Source organism: Tetrao urogallus (assembly GCF_951394365.1).
Source record: "Tetrao urogallus genome assembly, chromosome: 23".
Taxonomy (NCBI): Eukaryota; Metazoa; Chordata; class Aves; order Galliformes; family Phasianidae; genus Tetrao; species Tetrao urogallus.
Window position 1 is genome coordinate 1390819 of NC_136836.1, and position 14858 is coordinate 1405676.

The 14858-nt window shown below is 52.8% G+C and overlaps 1 protein-coding gene across 1 annotated transcript; it reads right to left on the reverse strand.

The window, feature by feature from the left end:
• Nucleotides 1-22: 22 nt before the first annotated feature.
• Nucleotides 23-14071, reverse strand: CTPS1 (CTP synthase 1; the record flags this gene model as incomplete). Its single annotated transcript, XM_079546206.1, has 18 exons — nt 13962-14071; nt 13676-13845; nt 12708-12878; nt 10538-10638; nt 9777-9893; nt 8452-8535; nt 8058-8138; nt 7159-7310; nt 5663-5795; nt 4847-4935; nt 4266-4360; nt 3672-3734; nt 3068-3111; nt 2365-2461; nt 2186-2241; nt 2005-2101; nt 1607-1751; nt 23-107 (listed from the first exon to the last, which is right to left on the reverse strand). The coding sequence occupies exons 2-18, from the start codon at nt 13839-13841 to the stop codon at nt 23-25; spliced, it is 1776 nt and encodes a 591-aa protein (XP_079402332.1). The 5' UTR covers nt 13842-13845; nt 13962-14071.
• Nucleotides 14072-14858: the final 787 nt, after the last annotated feature.

The following is a 14858-nucleotide window of genomic DNA, read 5'->3' on the forward strand; positions in this document are numbered from 1 at the left end:
GAGCACTGGGAGTTACCGAGCATCAGTCGTGGTTGAAGGATGGAAACTTGAGCTCTGTTATCTCTGAGTCAGGGGAGCTGCTGCCGCTCCGGTCGCTGTAGGTGTCCCTGCAGAGGACAGAGGCAGTGCTGTGGGACAAGTGCTGAGGGCTCTGCAGTGGGAGCAGTGCCTCCTTCTGCCTGAGGATGAGCAGTGAGGCATGCAGAGCTTCCCAGTGCCGTCCCTGTGGGGCTCGGCCACGTGTTGATTTCGACTGGCAAACCCTAACATTATTTTTGTACCAGATCTTTTAAGACCCCACTGATCAACACCAAGCTAATAGCAAGTAGACTGGTTAGCCACCTGCACTGTGCATTCCCTTTCAGCCTCCTGGTGGCAGCCAGCTGCCTTTAATCCATCAAACAGCTTTCAGAACCAATCGGTGGCTCTGACGGGAAGCACCCTGGGAACAGCACAGCCAGCAGTTGGACCTCACATCTCTGCCTACTGCCTCATCCCATCCCACACGTTTTTACAGGGCTATAAAAACCTGTTCCTGAGCACTGCTGGGATGCCCTGTAAAGTCCCCGTGAAGGGAATTTCTCTGGAGCAAAGCCTCCTCCCAGCTGCTGGATACCCAGCACCAGACCTGCAGGGTGAACTGCTCCACATGATGCACACACACCACGCATGCTGCACAGTCTCAAACCATGCAGGGATTCTTCGGGACGCTCCCCCAGCACTCTGCATTGTCCCTGCTGGATTCCTTCCAGTTCTCTGCCCAGCCCTGTACCCACATCTCTCTGAAGCACCCTTTGGTGCACCGACTGTTGCACCCCCTGCTGCCACCTGCACCGGTGTGCAGAGAGGAGCCTTGCTGCTAAGAGCTGTGCCAGCACAGCAGGGAGGAACGGAGGCTGTGCTGAAGTGACCACACATGTTTTGTTATCTGCTCACACCAGCACAGAGTCTCTCCACACGTACAACGCTGCCTTCAGCTGCTGCAGGAAGGATGGAACTTGGTCTCTCTGGATGGAAAGAGCTGCCTCATCCCCAAAGCAGGAAATTAAAACATCCCTGCAGCTGCAGGGCACTGAAATGGGGCGTCATGACAGCGACTGTGCTCAGAGATCAACCAGAGCACAAGGGATGGCTGCTCCCCATGCAGCAGCACAGAACTGCTGTGATACAGCTGTGCTGCAGCTCAGTCTGGACAGAGCAGCGCTCTGCATTAGAAACTCTGCATTACACCTTGCACAGCTTTGGTGCTTTAGTACTCCCTGCCTTTGGCACTGTTAATGGCCTTTTGTTGTGCTGTTCAGTGAGCACGAGCGCTCCTACTGTAAAAGCAATGCTCTGCATTGCTCTTTACAAGGAGAAAAGATCTAAAAGGGGAAAATCATCTACAAAAGCAGGCCTGGCTCAGTTTCCTTACAGCTCCCAGCAGGGCAGCAGGCTGAAGCTGGCACGTCACAGCAGGGCACTCACACAACACAGCGCGAGCAGCAGTGCTGCACGCCCCATTACCCTGCAGCCCCACAAAGCCCCCTCTGTGACTCTCCATCCAGTTCATCCCCTGGGAAGCTGTGGTGCCCCACGAAAGGCCTGCTGTTGTCCTCCAACCCACCTGGGCGAGAGCCTGCAGCCCTTCTGCAGGTAATGTGCGAGCCTTCCTGCAGACGCCAGCAGCAGCCCGAAGTACGGCGGGGACGGCTTGATGGGTCTGGAGAGGAATTCAGGGTGGTACTGAACACCCACGAAGAATGGATGCTCTACAAGGAAAAAAAGCCAGGACACATCACTGACAAGTCTGCAGGCCTGCAGCTCAGTGTGCTTGTTGATGACAGGGTCTTCCTACCCCGATTCTTGCTCCTACAAGGGCAGGCCCATGGCACTCATGTTAGTGCAATTTACCATGCAAGGAATGGTTGTGAGGGAGCGTGGCCCCATGTGGGAGCATGCTGTGTCCCTCAGCAGGTCCCCTGCAGGTGCTAACACACACAGGTCACCCTCTGACACACTCACCTTCTAGCTCAACTATTTCCATCCGCTCTCCTTCCTCATCCTGGCCGACAAACTTCAAGCCTTGCTCTTCAAAAAATTTCTTCAGCTCTGGATTGACCTGGAGGACAAGCAGCGAGAGAACCCATTTTCTTTTGTGCCTGGGTTGTAAAGGGGAGCCCAGCACCCACAGCAGCAATCGTACCTCAAACCTGTGCCTGTGCCTCTCTTCCAAGAAATCGTGATCGCCATACAGCTTCCCTGCACCAAAAGACAGGTGAACATCTGTGAGCAAACATCAACCAGTGCATACAGTGCCACGTTTTGACACGTCCCTGTGAGCAGCAGGAAGCACTCAGAACACACAGGTAGGAAATGCCTTACTCATGACTGAGTTCTTCGTTTGGAACAGCGTTCTCCTCTTGCCAAGCCTCATGGTTCCACCCATCTGCCCAGGGTTGTGTTCTGGCATGTCGATCACCTGGGAAATTCAGAGCAGGATGAGGCTGAGGGACACACAGCCTCACATAAACACTGAAACATTAACAGGGGACAAGCAACATCCATGCAGAAAACACAGACAGCAGCCCAGGGAACTCTGTTCTGCAGAGCAGCACAGTGATGTTCCAGAAAGGCTGTTGGAACACAGTGTGGGTGTGGTGGGACTGCATGCAGCCTGCAGGCTGAGAACACAGCTCAGAGACCACCCACAGACTTTCCAGGCAATTCCTGTCTGCTTCTGTTAATTACTGAGGTCATCAGTGAGCGATACTGATGGCACTGGACCCAGGTATCACCACACGTGGTCCCATGAAATCAGACAGCTTTCCAAGTGCCCTTGAAGAGGGGCAGCTTTGTCTTTCCCCTCTGAAAAAACACCTTGGTTACTTGAAGAAGTGCAGTGAGATAAATCACGTTTTAAAGAAATCCCTGTTGCAGCCCACTGAGCACTGCAGAGCCCTCAAAAGCAGCAGCTGCCATACAGCCAAGCAGGAAACAACACTTTGCATGCAGATTAATGAGTGATGAAAACCAACTCGAGCACAGTGAAGATGCAGCAAGCAAATACAAGTCATGGCATACTCACCACTGGATGAGTGGTGTTGGGATCAAATTCTGTTGAGTTCGCATCTGTAACGTTACATCCAGGGGTTAGAAACACCATTAAGTCCCTCTCACAGAAGTTCACAAACACAACTTAGGATGTTTCTGCACAAGGTGCAGAATGGGGGAGGGAGGAGGGCTCAGAAACACGTTCCTCCCTCTCACCTTCACTACCTGTGAAGGTTCACAATCAGCCTGAAGCACTGAGTTCAGTTTGGCACTCTGCAGGAAGGTCTGACAGCGGGGACCTGCTCTATTTGAGCCCAGAAAGCAATTCAAGGCAACAAAGCTGGCACTGCTGCCTGCCCAGCTGCACTGCTGCTCTTTGTGGCCGTGGGCTGTGAGGGCCCTGCACACACAGCTCTGCTCAGGTCACTCTGAACACTGAGTGAATGCCCCCACTGCATCCTGCCCGAATGAGATTATTCTTTTTCCTTTGAGCTGACAAAAGGGGAGGGGAATTTTCTACAAGCCTAGGAAAAATAAAATGTGATCTATGTGCCAGTGAAAAATGGAAAGCATTACAGGTGTTACCCAAACAGCCAAAAGGAGATGTCTGTGGCCTGGGGATGGTTCTGTGCAATTACCTGACCAACCAAGAACGCTGCGTGCAAACTCCACAACTGCTAACTGCATTCCCAAGCAGACTCCTGCAGAAGAAGAGGCAGAACACAGATGAGGTATTTTTGAGCCCACGTGGTGAAGCTACAGACACCATCACTGAAAACACAGAGAGACCACGGCCTCGTCTGCAACTCAGACCCCAGCACAGGGATCTGCCATCACAACCCACAGACTCACAGCATGGCCTGGGTCGCAAAGGCCCACAGTGCTCATCCAGTTCCAACCCCCTGCTGTGTGCAGGTCACCAACCAGCAGCCCAGGCTGCCCAGAGCCACATCCAGCCTGGCCTGGAATGCCTGCAGGGATGGGGCATCCACAGCCTCCTTGGCCAACCTGTGCCAGTGCCTCACCACCCAGCCAGCCCTGACCACCTACCAGCCTGCTACAGGTGGTGGCACAGCTCAGCACAGAGCACTGCTGCCCTGAGCACTTATCTCTGACATTCTGAAGTCTGGGTAGCAATGGGAGCCAGCAAAGCTCGTGCTGAAGTCCATTACACTGTTATTCAGTCTCCTTCTTTGCTTTACTTCTTCGTATGGATGAAGAACATTTCTCACCTAAGAAGGGTTTCTTCTGTTTTCTTGCCCAGGAAATAGCTTGGATTTTGCCTTCTGTGCCCCGAACACCAAACCCACCAGGAACCAGCACGCCACTGCACCGGGATGAAAGACACCACTCACACAGTGCTCACCAGCACAGCCCCCACAGCCACACACCACTTCTCCACAACATGTTGGACCTGCCCCTCTGCTCATTTCCTGGGATAACTCCTGGCATTTCTGCGCATTGCAAAACAACTCTTCCCCTCCTCACACCTCCCTGCAGTACTGCATGGCACACTTCCACCCTCCCTCCCTCTCCCTTTGGTTTCATCAGTGCCCACCACTTCCCTTCTCCCTCTGTTTCCCTGTGTGTATCAATTTCCCCTCCTGCTGCCCTTCGCAGGATCCCTGCGTTGTTAACAGCTCTTCTCCATTCCACCTATCATCTCTTCTGCCTCTACCCTAAATTCCATCAAGAGGACTTGGGGCAGCATGGCTGTGCACAGTGCCTAAGACACAGGCTTACAGTGCAGCTCTTCATCCCCAGAGCATCAGCAGCAGCAAGCTTATCAGCCAAAGAAGTGTAAGGATCTTACTGAGCACCACACAGCTTCTGCCACGCCTCGTGGTATCGGACAGGTTCCTCCTGCAGGGTGGCAGGCTCCAAGTCAGCAGAGTCGATGTACTGGGGAAAAAAAAAATCCAGAAAAGACAATGAGAGGGGCAGCAAGACCAAGACTCTTCAATTCTCCTCCTTCCCTGCCCTGGATAGCCCTCAGTGTGTGTCCTACTCAATGCTTTTGGGTTTTCTGCACTCATTTCGCCTTTGCTAGCCAAGAGAACTGCTTCCCCCCACTGTCACGCTAGGCGTGCACTAACTGAAGCCATGTCTTTGTATCCTCCTCTCCCTGCTGCAACAGAAAACCCCAAATCCACGTGGCTCAGTGTCACATCTCCACACAGCACCACGAGATGCTGACAACCACAAGGCAAAAGCATCGTTCCACAAACACACCTCACCTGACCTTCAAGAGGTACCAGTGAAACAAGAGGACGTTGTGAAACGTAGGTCATTATTATGGTTAAATAATGCTGTCATCAGTGCTAGGCATGGGAAAACTGCAGGTTTTCCAGTTGCAACAACCATCCTGCTCTTTCTGAAGCCTGGAACGCAGCTACACAACTCCATAAGGCCATGCGTGGGCACCAGCACCCCTTCCCCACCACCAAACACAGCTGCTGGGAAGAACCCACAGATTTTGCTGTTCTGTGCCCGACTGCAGATGTCTGGATGCTGTAATCCAACACAGCTTCAAGGCTCAGTGGCAGAACCAACCCTCCCACACAGTTTATGAGACACCTCATGAAGAGGGGTGGCACTGCAGGTGGATTTGGGAGGGGGAAACACACACCTTGATGTCAAGTTTATGGTTGATAGCCAGTGCAGAATGTTCCAGTGCTTTAATGACGGAGGCGTAGGAGTCTGAAAACTTGGTGTACTTGCCAACAAGTGCAATGGAGCACGTCTCAAGGAGACGGTCATACCTGAAGGAAAAGCAAAACACGGGGGTTACGAGGAGAAGGGGGTAAAAATCACCGATGATCTTTTCCAAGTGACAGAAACAGCTCAACTTCTACAAGTCTGTCAATGGGAAGAGAAACCTGCGGAAGAGAAGGCCTCCCGTGACAACTGGGACCTAAAAACGTCAAAGCAAGAACGTAAGAAACAAAAAACAAAGCGAGAGGAAAAGCTGTTAGGAATAGATCCAAACTGTCTTTCTTTTCCAAAAAAGTCAGCAGTAAATCACGAGGAGAGAAGATCAAAGCATCAAAGCACAACTGTGCATGTTTCTCCTGTTCAGCATCCCCACGCTGCTGACAGAGCTCACTGCAGCAGCCAGGAATACAATACAAAAATCTTATGCTGTGCTGCCTGCTTTGTGCCCCCGGCACCTGATGTGGTGAGCTTCCTGCTAAGGGGTTCTGTTGGAAAGCTGTGCCAGAGTTGCTAGGTGCCTTCCATCACGCTGCTTAACGAGGGCTGTCACAGAATCATAGAATCACCAAGGTTGGAAAAGACCTCAAAGCTCATCCAGTCCAACCAACACCCCCAGGCTCGGTGACTCCACCACCTCCCTGGGCATCCATTCCAGTGCCTGACCACCCTTTCTGAAAAGTAATTCTTCCTCATGTCCAGCCTGAATCTCCCCTGCCGTAGCTTGAAGCCATTCCCTCTGCTCCTATCACTAATGACACAAGAGCAGAGGCCAACCCCCAGCTCACTGCAGCCTCCCTTCATGCAGTCATAGAGAGCAGTGAGGTCTCCCCTGAGCTCCTCTTCTCCAGGCTGAACATTCCCAGCTCCTTCAGCCTCTCCTCAGCAGCCCTGTGTTCCAGACCCCTCACCAGCTTTGTTGCCCTCCTTTGAACACATTCCAGGGCCTCAATGTCTTTCTTGCAGTGAGGGGCCCAACACTGGACACAGTAATGAGACGCTCTTTGCAGCAGTGCTCTGGTACAGTGGGAGGGAAGCATCGCTCAGCTCTGCTCCTTCCCAGGGCAGAGACGTGCTGGGCAGGAAGGACTCAGGTGTGGACTGAAAACCCTCAGCTTGGTGTTTCACGAGGACAGAGCGCTGTGGTCCCTGCAGTGTCTCAGCACCTCAGAGTTACAGAACAGCTGCCTCACTCTCTGGAATGCACACCCGAAAGGCCCTGCTTTTAATCCGTGCAGCCAATGAGTGCCATGCACACCCAGAGACAGATTTCAGCGCTATGCAGTAACAGCTTTTCCACCTCCATCCTCTCCCCCAGGAGGAAAATAAGGCAGGAGATGGCACTGCAGAACAGGAATGAATGGAAACAGGGTAACACTCATAACCCGATGGGCTCCCAACCCCGCAGCTCACCTGTCAGCCATCTCCTTCCACTTCATGAGCATCCTGCGGGGCTGCTTACCAATGGGGAGGTCCAGCCTGCGCCTGAAGTAGTCCACAACCCCCTGCTCCTCCAGCAACAGAGGAACCCGGTAGATAGAAGAGACATCATGAACGCAGATGACCTGTGCATCAAATACCAGCAGGGTTAGAGCTGAGCTGAGCGCCCTGCAGATTATTTTTAGGCAGTTATATAGATATAGGCACAGCTATTTTTAAAGTATCGCTTCTCCTGAGCCGCATGAAAGCAGAGCTCAGCACCTGACTGATAAAACTCCCTGAACTGTGACTCCTCTCCTCTGTATTCACTCTAAGTGCAACTGCAGATGGGTAACAACCAGGGGAAGCTGTACTAAACTTCCTGGGAAGCGTGTGGTGAGATCCAGCTTACTCACAGCTCCTGGCCAGCAGCAGGTTGGCCAGCCAGAGCTGAGAGCCCCACTTAAACTCCTGTTCAATTCTCTTCACACAGGCTTGGGTGGAAGAATAACATCATGAGAGGAGCAGCAAGCAGAAATGCATTCATATCCTCTTAATTTTGGGCAACTGCCCTCTGGTCTCACAACACTGAAAAATACTCATTCTTCTGTCTTTGTAGAAGGAATAACTGAGGTCAAAAGCTATTCAGAAAATACCTTGGATGCCACTGAATTCCAAGCCTAAGTGTATTTACTTATAAAAAAATGCTTGCGTAAAAGGGACCATTGTTGTAATGTTTACTGATGTAAAGAATGCAGGTAAGACAAAGAAGCAGATGAATTATGCAGCTCCCAGAAAGGCAAAGCTGGAACACATCAGCTCTGCGCTCAGATACAGCACCCAACAAACAGCCACAACCTTTACTGCATGTATCTGCAGACAGCAATCCTTACCTGTTCTGGTTCAACATGACAGAACATGGAAATCTTTTCTTTCACGGAGGTATCCAGGGGAGTGGAGCACCTGCAAACGATCTGACAGAGCAGCAATGTCACCCTTGTGAAGCAAAACAGCAGCACTCAGGCACCCACAGAACAAAGCTGAACAAAGCCATCGTTCCACAGCCTCTGACTTGGGAGAGAAAACAGCTCCATTCTGTGCTAAAAGCTCCCAACCTCAGCATGAAGGAGGCCAGGCTGCAGCACAGGGACACGCAGTCACAGAATGGCTTTGGGTTGGAAGGGACCTGATGGATCACAGAGTCCCAACCCCCAGCTGCTACACTGAGTGCCAGATCGCACTGCCAGCGCTTCATTCCCAAACCCAAAGCCACAGAACAAAGCTTACCAGATCTGGGGAGAGACCGAGACCTCTGAGCTCCCGGACGCTGTTTTGGGTGGGTTTTGTCTTCTGCTCTCCTGTGGAGCTCGGCTGGTCAAAGAGGAGAATTGGCTGCATTCACTGCTGATGCTACAGAGCATCACACTGCTCTCCAACTTTACTCCACCCTTTTCATCTTCTAAAACTTTGATCTGGCTTTTAGACAATTCACATCAGCTTCAATTACTCCTCTGCATTTTAATCCCAAAGGCTGAGAGCAACCAGAAAAACAGAGCTGAAGTCTGCACACTGAGCAGGAATTCATCCCACTGCAGGATGGAAAGCCCAATATTTTTTCCCCCCACTGTTCCTTCTGAATACTTCACATTTTCCATTCCTTGTTTTCTCCCCCTAAATCACCCAGCCTGGATGCAAAGGAAAGGAAAGAAAGGACAGCAGAAAAGGGAGCAATCTGCACTTCAGAAACTCAATCCAATGATTCCAAATCCAGTTCCATGATGAGGAACTCTCATCTACAGAGTTCTAGTGCTACAGAAGATGCTCTCTGGTACTGTCAACAACCATGGAAGAATTGTTTTTTTAGCAGTGATTCAGAATAGAGCATTTTTGGGTGGGTAAGGTTGTAAACTGCCTTCAAAGCCAGGTCAGATAACACAGGTGAGGTTGTACCAGGCATTGCATGCCATGAAGAAGCTCCATTGTGCTTTAGGTATTGACTGGAGCTTACACCACCAACTGGGAACATAAGAAAACTTTGTTTTCCTTCGTGATTTCTAATTACATTTCTCTTCTCAGAGCACTGCTTCACAACAGCTTGTTGGTGGCATTTCTGAACCAAGCCCTACAAAGCATGTTTACCTACAAAGCTTCCCGTGTTTCTATAAGGAAAAGCAGCAGTTAAAGATGGGAGAGGCACAAAACTCAGGCTTCCATTTATAACACATTTAAAAACTCTGAAAACTTTCTGTTCGCTTCCTGTTTATAAAATACATAACCAAATATTCTCTGCATTTCACAGAACCATAGAATGGCCTGGGTTGGAAAGGCTCACAATGCTCATCCAGTTCCAACCCCTGCTGTGTGCAGGTCACCAACCAGCAGCCCAGGCTGCCCAGAGCCACATCCAGCCTGGCCTTGGATGCCTGCAGGAATGGGGCATCCACAGCCTCCTTGGGCAACCTGTTCCAGTGCATCACCACCCTCTGGGTGCAATTTCTTCTGCAGGTTTCTACGTACAGAAACCCAAATACAACATGCATGCAGAGAAGGTGTTTCAGAATGCAGTTATACAGGTGGCTCAGAAGCACCCAGCCCACAGCTGAGCTCCATACCTGCGGAACGAGGCTGACATGAATGTTACAGAAATTCTCTCTCCTGGCTTTGAACTGGAACTGGCGGAAGGCCTCGATGAAGGGCATGCTCTCAATATCACCCACCGTGCCTCCGAGCTGGGAAAGACAAAGGTGTTTAGAAATCAAGTTAGCATCGTGACATCCTCTGCTAGAAAGGCCACTGAGGTGCACTAACACACAGCCACACCAACACGCCTCCCAGCACCACCGCGATTCCCTACGGAGCATCAGCTGAGAAGCACAGACAGGTGCCTGAGGTGACTGCCCTGCCCTTCCTCCACCCACCAGGTGCAAAGAGGGCACAGCATGATTAACTCAGCCTTCCAAGCATCAGCTTCTCATTAAAATTCATTCTGTAGATTAATCTGAGGCAGAGGGCCTCAAAAATGCAACTGTCACAGAATCACAGAATGGCCTGGGTTGCAAAGGAGCACAACGCTCATCCAGCTCCAACCCCTGCTGTGTGCAGGTCACCAACCAGCAGCCCAGGCTGCCCAGAGCCACATCCAGCCTGGCCCTGAGTGCCTGCAGGGATGGGGCATCCACAGCCTCCTTGGGCAACCTGTTCCAAGACCCAAGTCTTTCTGCACATGGATTCAGACAAAAAGCACCGAAAAGCTTAAGGCTAACAAGGAAGATTTGTAAGAGCCCAACAACAAGCAGCCAACTATTCCTGAAAGGTGAGTTTTGCTGAACAAAACATGCATACAGTTCGGTTTAATCCCCCCAGAGCTACGCACCTCAATCACACAAACTTGGGGTTCCACACCATCTTCATCCACAGGGATGCGTGCCTGCCTCATCACCCACTCCTGGATGGCATCCGTGATGTGGGGGACCACTGAGGAAGAAGCCAGAAGAGTTAGACCACAGCTTCACTGACTGAAGATGCAATTATCAAAAATAAACCGCTCCTGCTTCCTAGATCACTTCCCAAAGCACCAACGTGCATTTTTCAAGGATGAATGTTTGAAATGGTTATTTTTGGCTGCCATTTTCAAGAGGTGCCTTGGCAGGAAATGCAGCCCCACTGCTCACATCTGTTTAAATGGAAATGTTTCTTTTAAGCTGGAAGTTTCCAGTACAAACAGTTCCACATGCTGAGCTCAGAGAGTCAGCTTGTTTTAAACTGCCTGCAGAAATCTTTATCCAAAACGGCCGTGGAGGGTTCTTGAAAAGGACAGAGACTGATCAGATCCTCAGAGATCCTTTCGGTCTCCTAATGACACCACAGTATTACTTGAATGAGTTAAGCAGCAATAACTGTCTTAACCAGCTAGCGAATTATCCACATCACTCTGAAGTTCCCATTTAGGATTGGCTGTGTCAGGAAGTCAGATCCAAGTCCAGGATACAGGTCAGGCAGCACGTCCATAGGATCATAGAAGGGATGGGGTTGGAAGGGACCCCAAGAATCATCAGGTTTCACCACCCTGCTGCAGGCAGGGCTGCCAGCCCTTAGGTCAACTGCTAGATCAGTGCCCAGGGCCCCATCCTACCCTGCCTTAAACACCTCCAGGGATGGAGCATCCACAGCTCCGGGCAGCAGTGCCAGCACCTCACTGCTAATCAGTGGAAAACCTCCCCCAACATCCAATCTAAACCTTCCCTCCTCTAAAACTATTCCCCTCTGTCCTGTCACTATCTGTCTATCACTATATATCTATAGTATAAACGGCTGATTACCTTCCTGTTTATAATCCCCTTTTAAACACTGGTCACCCCACAGCCTTTTCTTCTCCAGGCTGAACAAGCCCAGCTCCCTCAGTCTGCCTTTGTAGGGGAGGTGCTCCAGCCCTATGAGCATCTTTGTGGCTCCTCTGGACCCTCTCCAACAGCTCCACATCTTTCCTGTGCTGGGGGCTCCAGACCTGGACACAGTACTGCAGATGGGGCCTCATGAGGGCGTAGCAGAGGGAACAATCCTCCCTGCCCACTGCCATCCATGCTGATGGAGCCCAGGACACCATTGGCCTAAGCACACGCTGCTGGCTTGTGTTATATTTTTCATCTACCAGGACCTTTAAGCCCTTCTCAGCAGGGCTGCTCTCAAGGAATTCTCCCAGCCTGTATCCATATCTGGGATTACCCCAACCCAGGTGCAGCACCTTGCACTTGGCCTTGTTAAACCTCATCAGGTTCACAGGGACCTCGCCTTCGAAGTTTAGCACAGTCCCTCTGGCTGGCATCCCTTCCTTATTCTGCATCAACTGCACCACTCAGCTCGGTGCCATCAGCAAAGTGCTGAGGGTGCACTCCATCCATCATTAACGAGATTGGTAAAGATGCTGCAGAGCGCCAGTACTGAGATGGAGCCCTGGGGACAACACTCCTCCTCACCCCCACCCGCACACACAGCTTTTGGCCACAACATCCAACCAAATCCTTACCCACCAAACAGTCCACCCTTCATATCTCTCCAATTTAGAGATGAATTCCCAAGCAACAGTCTGCAGGACTACAGCTAACCCACAGCATCTGCCCCTACACTCACACTGCTGTGCCTTCTACTTATCATAGAATCACTGAATGTTCTGGGTTGAAAAGGACCACAATGTTCATCCAGTTCCAACCCTCTGCTGTGTGCAACCAGCAGCCCAGGCTGCCCAGAGCCACATCCAGCCTGGCCTTGGATGCCTGCAGGGATGGGGCATCCACAGCCTCCTTGGGCAACCTGTTCCAGTGCCTCACCACCCTCTGGGTGAAAAACCTCCTAATATCCAACCTAAACCTCCCCTGTCTCAGTTTAAGACAATTCCCCCTTTTAAAAACAAATCATACGTATCACAAGGACAGGACTGACCACAGAAAGGCCTCAAACTGAGATGGAATCCAAAGAAAGAAAAAAAAAAAAGCAGGACAGAAATACAGAATACATTCCCCGGCATCAGAAAGAAAGCTTCACATCACCTTGGACGGTTTTGCCGAGGTAGTCTCCCTTCCTCTCCTTGTTGATGACATACTGGTAGATCTTCCCAGTCGTCAGATTGTTGTCTTTGGTGAGGCGGATGTCGAGGAAGCGCTCGTAGTTACCGAGGTCCAGGTCCACCTCCCCACCATCATCCAGCACAAACACCTCTCCTGCAGCACACAGAGAATCACACACAGCTCAGAGCAACGCAGCCCTTGGTTGGAGGCTTTGTGTGACAGGCGGGCAGGGGTCTGCAGCAAAAGCGTTGTGGGGAGCAGCTGGGTGGTTCGGTCTGGAGGAGGCTCACAGGGACCTCAGTGCCCCCTCAAGGGAGGCTGTGGATCATAGAACGGTTTGAGTTGGAAGGGACCCATAAAGGCCACGTGGTCCAACTCCCAGCACTGAGCACAGGCACCCACAGCTCCATCAGTGCTCACGGCCCCTCCGGTCTCACCTTGGTTGTCTGCAGGGATGGGTGCCGCCACCCCTCTGGGCGACCTGTGCCACCTCCTTACCGCCCTTACTGCCAAAAGTCCTTCCTTACACCCCATCTCAATCTCCCCTCTTTCAGTTCGAAACCATTTCCCCCTGTTCCATCACCACAGACCCTGCTGAAGAGTCCGTCCCTTTTCTTACAGCCCCTCAGGCACCGAAAGGATCGGGCTGTGCTCCCGGGTAACAGCAACAGGGTGAGAGGCGACAGCCTCAAACTGCACCAGGGGAGGCTCAGCCTGGGCATTAGGAGCAATTTCTTCTCCGAAACAGCAATGATGCAACGGCACAGGGCTCAGCATCCCCGGGTGCGGTGCAGAACCACACGGATGCGGTCAACGGGCACGGAGGGGAGGGGTCGGGCCGGACGGTTCTGTGCAGCCATCGCGATTCTGCGGCAGCAGGCAGAGCTCCGCCCGGCACGGAGGACGCGCAGGGCAGAGCCGTGCTGACTCCCCCCCGGCCCGGCGCTCACCGTGCTCGTACGGGGAGAAGGTCCCGGCGTCGATGTTGATGTAAGGGTCGATCTTGATGGAGGTGACGCGCAGCCCGCTGGATTTCAGGATGGTGCCGATGCTGCTGGCGATGATCCCTTTGCCGATGCCCGAGATCACCCCGCCCGTCACCAGGATGTACTTCATCTGCCTGCCGGTCTGACAGCGCGCCTCAGGAGGGGCCGCGCAGCCCCCGCCCCGCCGCGCCGCCCCGCCCTCCCGCCGCCTCGCCCCGCAGATCCCCCCGCGCTGCCGGGCGGCGCTCACCTGTTCCCGCGCGCGGGTTCCTGCGGGGAGGAGCGCACACGCACGCCGTGCCGGCGGGGCGCACAAGCGCATGAGGCCGGCGGGCGGCAGGGCGCATGCGCGGTGCTCCTCGGGCGCGTGCGCAGTGCGGAGGAGGCGGGGCTTAGGGGGCGGGAGCGTTCCCGCCCTGCGGGGCTGCCACAGGGGTGCGGGTCGTAGGATCGTGGAATCGTAGAGTCATAGAATCGTAGAATCATAGACTCATAAAACCGCAACATTGGAAGAGACCTGCGAGATCATCGAGTCCAGCCGCCCTCCCATCACCGCTGCCACAGGCACTGCACCAGATCTCACAGCTCCTCATCCAGACGCCTCTTGAGCGCTGCAGGGACGGCGACTCCACCACCTCCCTGTGCAGCCATTGCGGTGCCTGACCATGAGAGAAAAAGTTCTTCTCATGCCCAACCTAAACCTCCTCTGCTGCAAACTGCGGCCATTGCATCGAGTCCTGCTTGTTGCCTGGGAGAAGAGGCCAAACCCCTCCTCATCACAACCCCCCTTCAGGAAGCTGCACAGTGCAGTGAGGTCTCCCCTGAGCTCCTCTTCTCCAGGCTGAACAACCCCAGCTCCCTCAGCCGCTCCTCATCAGACTTGTGCTCCAGACCCCTCACCAGTTCTGCTGCCCTTCTCTGCACACGTTACAGGGCAGCGTGCGTTCAGCTCCGTGTGGGGCAGGTGCGCTGCTTCGCCGTTCTGCCCTTGCAGTGCTTTACCCTTGGGTGCCTCCCAGCAAAACACGGACCGTGAGCATCTTCCTCCCAGATGTGTAGGATGCGGTTCGCAGCAGAAGGCTTGGATTGGAGTTGTCCCTGTGGGAGGCACCCTGAGGAGCGATCAGATGGCTCTGCTGTGGTGCAG